Genomic DNA, 12762 nt, shown 5'->3' with positions numbered 1-12762 from the left:
AAATTGCCTCTTGTAACATTGATCGTTCCGGAGGTAAACATGCGATTGATATTCTTCGAAGTTGTAAATATCATTCTGACTTCCGCTCTGAAATGGGTCTATGCGAGTTTTCACCGCAATAAAAACGTGCTCTTTTATACACCGTTCTTTCCACGCGCATACTTATCTAGGAAACTGTAATTTTTCATGATAGCGATGTCCTTCTCTGGTTTATTATCGTGATGCTCATGCCCCGAGAAATGTCCTAGAAAAATGCAGAAGAAAAGCGTACCATGAACGCGCCTTTACATGGTCTCTGTCCTGACAAAGACTGTGTTACGTTATTGCCAACGTGACGTTCGCGCGGCAGCGCGCAAATCACCAGTGGGATTATCTGCGATGCTTTTCTTTTCGTTTCCTTTCTCTTTATCTTTTTGAGTAAAAGAAACAGTCAAAAGCAAACAACCGAATTCTTGTGAGGCCACCTCCTTCATATTGTCTCTCTCATGGCTGCCCGGGACGACATCTAGCATAAGCTCGCGTATCGCGTCAGAATAAGAAACGGAACGACGAGACTTCCGCCATCAGTAGCAACGCATAGGACAATAGACTGGAATGCATTTTCTTGTAGTAACCCTATGGAATAAAACAAGCGACTGCATCCGGGGCCTCGAACCAAGCTGAACGAGAAGTTATGATCGGCTGCGAAAGACGGTCAACATGTCTCGCAGGCGCCGCCGCTTTGGACTACTCAAGCGGCGTAGGGCTGAGCGGGTGGAAAGGCATTGTTTTCAAGCATGCAATATCTGGCGTTGACTGCTTCGCCCGTATAGCAGAACGCGCGAGTGTCACTGCATTTGTCTTCGTTGCTTGGCGGAAGGAAAGGGGAGGAGAGGAGAGGCACGCACGCTCGCATTCGAGAACACTGCTTCTTTTCCGGTTTGCATTACCCGGCACAGAAGTGCCGCAGAAACACAACTGCCGCCGCATTCGAATGAAATAACACTATTATTTTCTTTTGCCCCGTTTGAACCCGCTCAACCACTGCCCGTCCCAATGTGCCGCAGACTTGTCTTGCCGTTATGATCTGTATTGTATCGGGCTTGCTATTCGGTCAGCAAGCGTAGTTCTAAAAGAAAACACACATCCCATGGCGAAAGAGAGAAAGAGACTGAGAAATTCATCAGCGGTGATATGAAGCCGAGGGCTCCAAATACGAGGCCTCTCCGTTGTCTGGCGGTCGCACGCTGGGGCGCAGCTCTTTCCGATCCCTTACTTCCCCCTCATTTCTCCGGTTTTATTCGGGCTTGCAAGTGACAGTCCTATTGCAACCAATAACTTTCCGAGCATCGCCGCAGCTTGAGCTTGCGGAGGCACTGCTGGCGTGGGCTGCATTATAAATGACCGGGACTCTTCTGAGCTAGGCCTGTGTAGCGTATCGCGAGTATCGGATCCGTAGCAAGCGTTTTCGGCAATCGCGATGCGGTTGCCGCTTGTCGCAGAAAATGTGGCAGCACTGGCTCTGCGGTTGCGTGAGCAACGTCACTGAAGCAAATAGCAATACAGGATCCGTATAGTACCCGCCTCGGCTATCCCTTGTTTATCTCAGCTTGGTTCAATTTTTCTGCGCTAGCATTGTTTGCCCGCTGCCCCGATGTGAGCTCTGGCATTCAGGGACAGCTTTCCTTTATTGTTCTTGGTCTGTTTCAATTTTGTTTTGCAACGAAGCGTGTAAACATTTCTTCCTCCTACGAGTCGTTCCAAACGAGGAAAAGCGAAGCCTGATTTCGTATGAATATCATTTTCAGTATATGTGAACAGTATAACACTTCGTAGCGCTGAGCGGGCGCTGCTGTGTTGTATGTTCTGCATGCCTACAGCATTTCACGTATGAAAATTAGCTTGAAGAGGTCTGACAGTACGCACTTGTTCTTCATTGTTAACTTACTGGTGTAACTACATATTTCATATGGCGAAGAAGTTCAAACTGTGGCGAAGAGTAGTCTGAGTAACGTAATATAACTTTTATAATACATGTAAGCCTACGTAAGGCACCGAAGGACGACCATAAGTTACTGACATTACGAGAAAGCCTCCAACCTAAAAAAAAGACGATGAGATATACTTACATTAGGATATATTATCGCTTAATGATTTCACGTTCACTCCATGTAACAAGAAATTATGCTCTGTCGCACGCACGTTGTCCGCAGGCCAACCAGAGCCCGTGGTGACATGGTGGCGTGGCTCGGAGCTTCTACAGCAAGCGCTGAGCCGAACTGCAGGTGGGCACCCACGCGCAACGCTGTTCCGCCTGCGGCTTACGCGAGCCGACTACCAGGCGCGACTGACCTGCCGCGCAACCAACAGCAACATTACGCAGCCCGTGGCAACCACCATCGTGGTCAACATGCACCGTACGTATGCGCTCATTTGGACGAAGACTTGACGAGACGTCTTTTGCTGACACTATGACAATTCCGTATCAAGCGTCACTGTGTCATTTTCTTTGCCTTAGAACGTTTCACGCGAGTGATTCAGCAGAGGATTGAGCGGTGTTTTCCAAACACGATCGCAGGAAGTTAAATAGTATTGTTGAAAGACGTTATGCTGGCATATATTTTATTTTCTTCCGTTATAAGCAGCAATGCAGCGTGCGTCGGGCATAGTACGATCCATGTATCAAAACTAAGGCACTTAATTGCATAGCGAAGATAGTTACACATTTGCACAACAGTACGTTTGGATACACTCTGGCAAATTTTAGCATGCGGAGTCGCTGAAGTGGTTTACTGGAACATGAATTCCTCATCCGCGATCGGTAGTGTTCACAGCAGTGTTCCCAAATGTATTCATCCATAAGTATTCTGTGTGTAAACGGCTTGTTCCTTCGCTGATGGATGGATGGATGGATGAATAACTTTACTGAAGTCCTTCGATGCACTCGATTTACTGAGTCCTTCGATGCCGCTCCCACGTCTGGACAGAGAGGCCTTGCCCCTCCGCCGCGTCGCGGGCCCGATGGACAGCCCAGAGCTGTGCTTCAAGGTCCGAGCTGCGTAGAGCTCGGTGCCACTCTGATGATTTATTCAAGATATTCTCTTACGAACAATTCTAAGGACACAAGTATTCCTGAATACTTGGTAGGATCTTCGATGCAGTCGTATATAAGTGACTGTCGTGTTTTACAATTTGGAATAAAGCTCGGGAGATCTTTTTATCGTTGGTACAACATGTGCGCAGCGATGGTTTAAAGTGCAAACAGGGTGAACCCAACAGTCAAGGGAACAATATAAACAAACTACCGAACACGAAGCAGTATGTTCAAAACGAAGCTTTCGTGCTGCGGAACCGAACGCAGGACATCAGACCGGCCCACCACTGGAGATACTTTACATATACTACCGAGGCTAGTCAATTGCAAGAAAATCTTGCAAATGAGGAATTTTACGAGTTCGGTCCATCACAATAACCGAAGAGAGAAAGAGAGATAATAAAACAAGAGAAGGGCAGCGAGGTCAACCAGAATTGTAGCATCCAGTTTACTACCCTACACTAAGGGGAGGGGGAAAGGGAAAGAAAGATGGAAAGGAAAGCGGAGAGAAGAGCAGGCACACTATAAAAAATTATAAACAAAAGGAAGGTGTAGAGCGGGAGTACTAAAGCCTATTGAATAGGCCACTGGCACGCAAAAAGTTCAGTAAGGCCTTAAATGATTTTCGGTGTGAAGACAGTTCGGGTCGGCATTCCAGCACTGATTGTTCCGACAGGGTCTGTCGTCAAGGCGTGCCAACACAGCAGCTAGCGACAGTCTGTGCGAGCAGAATAGGCAGTGGCCGACAGTGAAGCAAGGAACAAAGACATAGACTAATTTAAGAAGTGTATGCTAAGCTTTATCAATACAAAAATAGCGGACATCGTCCGCTTATGATGCTACGGGAAAAATTTTCAAAAAGGCAAAAAGAAATTACACCATCTCCCGCTAAAGGGGACCATGAGGCGATGCGAAGCCGGAGCACTTGCACGATCGCGTTCCGTTGGCGCTCGCTGGGCATGCTACCGACCTCGCGTCGTGGAACGCGAATAGGAACACTACGCGCGTCGTGTCTTCCCTCTAGCTTGGCCGTTAATTCTCACAGGTCGTGCGGGAAACGTCGACAGGCGCGCGAGAGAGAGGCAGCGTAGGAGAGGAGAGAGAGGGGGAGGGGACGCGCATGCGCTGGCCCTCATCGCGGCGCTGCGCAGGAGAGAATTTCGGCATGTCGAGCCCGCATTTCAGCGGGCTCGACATGCCGAATGAACGCGCGCAGCGCTCTACCACTTGAAGGAGATGAGACTAGAGGAGGAGAGTAGCGTATGCGCCGAGAGCAGAAGCGAGAACGCAGGAGAAGCGCAAGCAGGTGCTGGTGGAGAAGTGGAGAGAGTAACGCGCAGCTGTTGGAGAGAGGGAAGGAGGATAGTCGCGCATGTGTAGTGTGAGTGCGGACCTCAACGCCGCGTGCGGATTACCATGCCGCGCTACATACCCCCGAGCAAGAGACACTTCGCATCTAAAAGAGAAACACACACGCGCATTTTAAAGATCTGTCATTTCAAGTATCACTTGGGATCTACAAACATTAGGAATAACATGGCTACTATCACTGCTATACACGCGATGTCGTCCACACATGAGTGATGCCGACCGAGTAGTGCCGAAATGGCATAAGCCTTAAGGCATACTCCAGAAGTAGAGCGCTCGTCTGCAGGCTTATTCTGCGTGAAACAAAAAGACAAACCGCCCGAGAAAGAGTGAGACGGAGTCGGGAATGAGGCGCCCATAAAATAATTGCCTCGCGTGCATTTATGAACGCTAGTGCCTTTCCGCCCAGAAAAAAACCACACCATTTCTTGCCGAGGAAGTGCTTGGCTTCATGGCACGATACTCAGTGAAGGAGTCGTAAAACCTCAGCAGGATTACCAGCCCCGCCTGAAACTCCTCCTCCTCCGGCCAAAAAACTAGGCGCAACCTAGGCTTACTTGAAGCAAAATATGGTGCAAGCTACATTTATGTTGCCGAGTCCTAGCGGCACCACTGGCAGTTATTCATGTGACGGAGCATAACGTGGGGGCGGGAAGTTTCGTTCTCTTTGATCACTGAAGAGTTTTTTTTTTCTACGAGGTCATCCGCACGCGTCTTCCATTTGGGAAAGAAAGTTTCTCGGAGGCAGCCTACTCCATGATTAACGTTGCGCATATTCAGAGAGAAGCAAACGAGCACGGTCATATAGGAAGCGACGGCGTAGGAAAAGATTTTATATGACTGCTCCCTTTTGTTGTTCGCTAGAATTTTTTTTTCATTTCCCGATAAAGAATCAAACGAACTTTTTTTCTGATTCTTATTCTGTGGATCCATCTTTTTAACAGCGAACCTGTTTAACCTCGGATAATCTGCGTTGGTCGCGAATAGAAATTATCATCATCATGAACCGGCAAGCCCTCTCTTCGTCCTCTCCTTTATCTTCTGTTTTGCTCCCAGAACACGTGCGCCGATTCGTTCGGCGTGGGATGCAATAATTTTGATGAACGGGAAAACGAGTACACAGAGAGAGAGAGAGAGAAATAAAGAGATAGAAAAAAGGAAAACGAGAAATGAAAGAAAGAAAGGGAAGAGAGACAAAAAAGAGATAGAAAAAACAGAGAGCATGACAGAAAGAGAAAGAGTTAGAGAAAGAGAGAGAATTAAAGAAAGAGACAAAAAAGAAGCAGTGAGAGGGAGAAAGATAGAAAGGAAGAGGGAGAGACAGAAGCACAGCATAACATAGCCACGTATTATATAGTATATAAAGTGGTGGGAAGGGGAAATGTGGGTGAGGAGAAGTGATGTAAAAGTGAGGAGGAGAGAAAGGGTGACACATGACGTAGCCATATATAGCATAGAATATAAAGGGGTTGGAAAGGGATGTGAGGGTGAGGAGGAGGTGAGCGCCACCATCTCCGCTCATACCTCAGTATTCGCGCAGCTAATGCGTAGCTGTCCCTATCTTTTAAGTGCGGAGCACTTTAGGGGCCCGGGCTGTCTCATGTAGCTTGGCGTAACGCTGGCAAAACCACGTATGCATAGCCATCTGTAGCATATTGAGGACGGGCTCGCGCCAAGGAGAAGTCTTCTTCCTCTTGTTCTTCGAGCGCCTTGATGATGATATCAAGTGCTTAGAGGCCCGGGGTGTCGTATGCTGTCGTATACTGTCGTCGCTTGGCGTAACGCAGGAAAAACCACGTACAGAAATAGAAAAATAGAGGAAGAAAGCGAGAAGTAGAAAGATAGAGAAAGAAAGGGGAAAAATAGGAAAGAAAATAGAAATAAATAAGAATAAAGAGAGAAAACAGACAGGAAAAACTGGAAAAGACTAAAAGAAAGACAGAGAGAAGGAAATAACGAGGAACCCCAAGACAAACAAAGAAGGCTGCCCAGCTCCGCCCTTCCTTCAGGCTTGGCACCACCAGTTCGAAGCTGCCTTAATTTTTTACAGCGAAAGCTGTTATGAGATCATTTCACCGGCCGTTTTTCGCGCCGTAGTTGTCCGCCGCCGCCGCCGCCGCCGCCGCCGCTGCCGCCGCTGCCGCCGCCGCCGCCGCCGCCGCCGCCGCCGGTGTCCGTAACCAGTATCGCTCGAAATAAGAAAAAAAACGAAATAAGAAAAAAACTCCAGGATGGAACGAGGTTCGAACCTGGGCCCTCTGCGTGGGAGCCCAGTATTCAACCTCTGAGCCATGCCGGTGCTTGAAACTGCTTTGCAAAAAGGTCCTATACAGGCTTCATGTCGGAAAGGAACCACATTAGCATATGCAATATAGCGTGGTAGAAGAGTAAAATAAGTACCAAGCGTCGCACAACGCGAATTCTGTAATCAGGCGTCACACAAAGCGAATTGCGCAACGAGTAGGTTGTTGAATGCTTCCAACCCATTACAAAGGACTCTGCCATAATTCTTCATCGTCATCAGGCACAGCATCAACAAAGTGCGCATAATGCCTTACATGCGTATAGCAGGTACCAACGCTCTCCGTAGAATGATGAAAAATGGCACAGTGCCTGCTGCCCTACTTCTCAAAAATTACATTGATTTATAGCGTAGTGAGTTCCTCACAAGTGCACTTGTATTGGTTGCCAAGGAAGCCCATAAGCGCATGATCCACTTCCTCGGGGTCTCAGTAAAATTACACTGATTTATAGCGTAGTGGGTTCCTCGCAAGTGCACTTGTATTGGTTGCCAAGGAAGCCCATAAGCGCATGATCCATTTCCTCGGGGTCTCAGTAAAGTTCTTCGCCCCCACCCCCCGTCTCTCTCCCACGTCAACGTATGTTATACAGCATGACGGGAGAGGGAAATAGTGACCGGGCGTCACCCAATGCAAATTACATAACTGGTGGGCCGTTTAAAGATTCCAACCCATTACAAAGGGCTGAGCCATAATTCTTCATCGTCATCAGTCGTCGCGTCAACAAAGTGCACATGACGCCTTACTGACGTGTAGCTGGTGCCTCGCTTCTCCGCAGAATGACGAATAATGGCTTAGTAGGTGCTTCCCAACTTCAAAAAAATTGTGATTTATAGCGTAGTGGGTACCTTTCTAGTGTACTTGTTTTGTAGCTCCAAGAGAGCTTAACGGGCTCTAGAAACGCTGCTCTTCCAGCTTTCGCTGTGACTGTGCTGCGGTTTCAGCGCAGGCCTGGCGTTTTTTTTTATTTTCATTTCGTCTCCAAAAAATTAACGGAGCTTAGAGAACGAAAACGTACGATGTGCACGGTGCTACCTCCTCGGCAAATGAGTGAACACTGTAGCGTAAATACCGATAGTTACCATTAGGACTGCCATAACCCAATAGACGTAATTATTTCTCATCTAAAGGACGGCAGCCGCTTACCAGATGAGGCAACTTCGAAGGCTGAATCATTGGAGTAAGGAAGTGTACGAGGTCGTAGTCACACACGAAGCAGCGAAACGACCAATTTCTTCAACTTTAGCCTCGATTGGAGCAAGCTGCCAATTTTGCTTGCAGTGACTGTGAGGGCGTTAGTCTGAATTGAGACTGAAGGTATTAGAAGGAGCACACTGTGAGATCGTTGACAGAGACCACATGAAGATAAATGACACACGGAGATCCTTTAAAGTGTTCGACTTTTCGTCGACCTTCTTGTCTGCCTTCTCTTTTTCTTTTCACTTTTCTTGCTGGTTCTCGTTCGCTGTGCTGGGACTTTGAGCTTGGTTGGTGGCACGCTTTACCAGCCGGTGATAGCAAGGAATCCGTCGTTCTAAGAGGACATTATGGCAGTCATCCATTTCGTAAAAGTGCACACGTTTTCTTGATGCTTGAACTTTATCCAAGAATAGAGATCAAGTACCATTACGATAAGTGGAGGTTAGTATGCGTTAAGGACAGCAAGAGAAAAAAATCACACCATCTCGCTAAAGGGGACCATGAGGCGATGCGAAGCAACGTTTCGGCATGTAGAGCCCGCGTTTCAGAAGGGGAGTGGAGAGGGGAAGCGGAGAAGGGGAGGGGGAAAGGGGAGAGGGGGAGGAGAGAGGGGAAGTGGAGAGGGGAATGGGATTGGATAGGGAGAGGAGATGTGTGGAGAGGGCTTGCGCATGCGCAGTAAAGGTGGTCACGCCGCACACCACCACCACCGGATTGAACTCCGCTATAAGATGCTTCACATCTAAAAAGTAAAGATAGAGCAAGAATATTACGTCTTTTGTCAGGAAGGCGATATGTGCGAGAATTGACGATATCAGAGACGACATTGACGGCGCCATGTTCTTCAGGTTTTATTCTAGGAGCTTCTTGTTGGTGTAGTAAATATCTGGCTAAGAAAAAGCAGTTATGTTGACAGTTTACAGACAGGTACCAAGAAGAGCAACTAAGTAAGCGAGTATTACCGAATAGAAAAACAAAGCAGAAGAGCAATAGACAATTCACTAATATATCTTCTTGAATTGAAAGTCAATATTACTTCTGTATCAAATAAGGACAAAACTTGTTCATAGAACAGCATGATTATGGATGATGAGTCATGCGATCCTCCGAACTATATGCGCGCGAAGAGACAAGTATTATGAAAAGGGCATGTTGCTTAGCTGGTTGGTTCACAACTTGAATATAGGTATGGGGGTAAAAGGACGGGGACTCAGTCGGTTCATGTCTTCACTTCGTCTCCGTCCTTTTGGATTTTATACCTACATTCTGAAAGTTTTTCGCGGTCACACCGAAAATACTTCGACATAGGGCCTCTCTTAACAGCAACAACAACGCATGCAGTACACCTTAGGCCCGTGCAATGTTTTCTATCTTCCTCGTCTCTCATTTTCTTAGACTTAATATTCAGCAGTTCTTTGTCATAAGTACGAAGATACACAGATTTAGGTGCACACTGTGGTCACAAAGTTAAATTTGGTAACCTCGCATCAATTAGCTAAGTGCGTTGGGGCCTACCGCAGCCCAGGATCGAGTGCTTTACGCTACCCTCGACACATCTGTCCGATGCAGCCGCGCTCCAATCGTTCCTAGCATCCTCACTTCACATCCAATTTTCTTGTTTCGTTCTCTCGTTTGGTGCGCGTCTGTGTGTGACGATCGGTCAGGCTTTAGGGCGCCCCGATTTGAGGTCGTCGCCTCATCTGCGCCCGATCTTTCTACCGAAGCCCGCCGCACTCTTGGCTCCTGGCCAGATCTGCGGCCGAAGCGGCAGAGCTCCATTAAGGCTCAGCTTTCAATCTGGTCGCGGACGACCGTGCCCCTCTAATGACGATCGGTGTACCCCTGCCTCTAATGGATCACTCGCCACCTTTCTCCCGCCTGAGATTGTTGGAAGGGTACGCGACTCATATAGGTAGCGAGCGTGGTCACTCATGCGTGGTGCAGGTGAGGGGAGGAATTGCTGGGAGGGAGAAAGATGCCTCAGAGGATGGATGGGGACAGTCTGGGAAAGGGGTTGGATGCAACTAATGCGACGCAGCCGATTCGAGAACGAGTTTCGTGTGTTTCCCCTGTTTCAATTTCTGGCTGATCATAGGAGAGAGACAGAAAGAGAGAGGTTAATCAGGAAGTGGCCTCTTCAGAGGTGGCGATAAGTGGTTTTGCAACTCATTTCGCCAATCTTCCGCAAAGGAGATGGCGGAGCGGTGGATGCGATCATAGGGAGGAAATCGGGAAGAACGATCAGGTCACGAGAACCACGGAGGCACACACTTTAGGTAGGGATATAGCGCGTGCCAGCTGACGACGTGTGCAATAGCGTGTAATTGCAGGCGATTCCGGCGCTATTTCTTAGGTAGCTGATGCGGCTGCGTGAATACTTTTTCGCGAAAGTGGATTTCCAAGATTGTTTTCGTGTGGTGACGTAGGCCGCTTGAAACTGCGTGCCTGAATATCAAACGTAAGCTCCACTACACCTGTTCCGGAGCCTCGAATTTTTAGGGGCGAAGCTCCTTATGCCGTGGGTCTGTCCATCTACCGTTTGTTTGTTTGTAGTAGCCACCTCTAGTTCCTGAGAATCGCGCGTTTTGGTATGCAGTAGCAGAAGAAGGCGATGTTGACGAGTGAGACTCTCGTGCGTGTTCGCCTGTGTGGCGTTGTTTCTTCTTTACTGCACGCGCTCTGGTATGCAGTAGAAGGAAAAGACGACGTTGACGAGTGAGACTCTCGTGCGTGTTCGCCTAATTCTATTATTAAAGACGATAGTCTTTCGTGGGGAACTTAAGCGCAGAAATTTTGGTCTGTCTTTCTGTCTGTCTTTCTGTTTGTCGGCACGTCCCTCGATTCAGCCACTCGGCCAAAGTTGAACCACTTGCCCAAGGGCCAGCCGCCTTGAACTGGTTCGGCTGTTCATACTTGTGAACGTTGTCGATCAAAAAGTAAATATCATGCATATCTGAGGTGCAACATCACTAGGTAAGTATTAGGTGGCGTGTTCCTTTAATAGAAAATGCATACATACGTAATTTTAAGGACCCTAGTTTCTTAAGCTGCGCTGAAAATGCATAAGAATGGAAGCTTGAGCGAGTTGGTATGCGTTCATCTTTGTTGAAACAGCGCTCACTAGACGACGACGAAGTAAAAGAAGGCACAGGACAGGCGCTGCCTGTCCTGTGCCTTCTTTTACTTCGTCGTCGTCTAGTGAGCGCTGTTTCAACAAAGCTGAAAATGCGACTGCGCTGAAATTTGCCTTCCTCCGTGCCCTTCGCACGAGCTCATTGTTGTGTTTCGGTTTCGGTTCTGTATTGCACTGTACGAATGCCATGGGTTGGTGTTGAAAAACTTTAGTTTTGAGAAGGCCAAGAAGGTGGAAAAACATATTTAAAAAATGAAAAAGCAGCGTTGTGGGCGGCCTTCAGGCTGCCGGTTGTGGGCGCCGCTCTGGCGTTCCTGTTTTACCCAGGCGACGTGTAAATAAAAGAGTGTGTGGAGAGTACTCGTTGAGTGCGGACATTTCTCTGCTTCAGCGCTTCGCGCCAAACCGCGTTTTCGGGCTGGCTGGCGTCCCCGCCGGTCGCGTTGGTCACCGCCGGTCTTCGCCTGCTGCTGCGCCGGGACTACCAGCACGCAACGCAGCACTCATGTTTCCCGACGTATTGCCAGATGGCGTCCATATCTCACACAGCGCCTCTTCTATCGTCTTTACACGACATTTGCAGCGAAGCACGCAGATACGCGGCCAATTATTTAACACTCGTTTATTTAACATTCCATTTAAAAAAAAGGAAAAAATCAAAATTGCCCCAACATTTTTTTTTACTATAAATTATCTTTTCGCATATTCCTTTTATTTTATTTTTTCACAAAGTCTACTGCCGTACGCTTCGTGGCCGATCCCCCGTAGTGGGTTGAGCTATTCCCTTAAGGAACCAACCAACCAACCAATCGCCTGTGTGGCGTTCTTTCTTCGTTGCTACGTCTCGTGTTTTCAACGACTCCCGAAGACAACATTTCAGAAGTAACGCGAAATGCTGAACCAATTTCAACGTCTAAACCAACATCGACTGCCCACGTTGACGCAGCGGTAGCTCCGAGCCCTGCAAGAAGACGTTGACTCTACCAACGAGTTTACCATTGCCCTCCTCAACGTTCGATCTTTGCATGCCCACGTAGACGATGTGAAACGGGACCCCATACTTACTGCGGTGGACGTTTTCTGTAGACGTGGAACGCCAAAAGACCGTATATCAAAGGATACGTTCCAGTCGTCTGCATCGATGATGCAGAGCGTCCTGCAGGTGGTGTGGCCGTATACGTTAAACAAACAGAAACGGCACAAGATCTGAAACTACTGCCAACGACACAGAGCCACAACGGTGAATATGCTGCCATCGATTTTGATGGATGCATCATCATGACCATGTACCTTGCACCCACTTTGTCGAGTGGGAATATCAAGACATTCATTGACACGGCATTGTGTAATTATGACAAGTACAAGAATAGACCATTTGTGTTAGTTGGTGACCTGAATGTCGATATTACCGAAAAGAACAATGATTGGTTAATACAGCATATGGCAGCCAAATATGCTCTCACGTGCATGTCCTTTGATCATAGCAAACCAACGACCATCCGAGGAACGTGTATAGACCTGGTATTTTCAAATTTCCAGTTGCAACCCGTACAGGAACCGCTATCCCTTCATTTCACGGACCACAAAGCCGTGATAATGAAGGGACAACGCAAGCCAATCATCATCTAATTAAGAAAAATAAAAGTTTGATGTTTGTAATATACACACAGTGTTTCTCACTCTTTATA

At 47.8% G+C, this 12762-nt stretch overlaps 1 protein-coding gene across 2 annotated transcripts in view; it reads left to right on the top strand.

Annotated features, from left to right (window-relative positions):
• LOC119387059 (hemicentin-1) overlaps window positions 1-12762 on the top strand; it is a 286000-nt gene that overhangs the window by 244197 nt on the left and 29041 nt on the right. For both annotated transcript variants that reach the window (XM_037654360.2, XM_037654359.2), the window contains exon 4: window positions 2193-2396. In XM_037654360.2, the coding sequence (XP_037510288.1) occupies window positions 2193-2396 (204 nt within the window). The remainder of the gene's footprint in view (window positions 1-2192; window positions 2397-12762) is intronic.

Source organism: Rhipicephalus sanguineus, chromosome 3 (assembly GCF_013339695.2).
Source record: "Rhipicephalus sanguineus isolate Rsan-2018 chromosome 3, BIME_Rsan_1.4, whole genome shotgun sequence".
Classification (NCBI taxonomy): domain Eukaryota; kingdom Metazoa; phylum Arthropoda; class Arachnida; order Ixodida; family Ixodidae; genus Rhipicephalus; species Rhipicephalus sanguineus.
The sequence above is the reverse complement of the archived record's forward strand: the minus strand, read 5'-3'. Positions and strand labels throughout refer to the sequence as shown.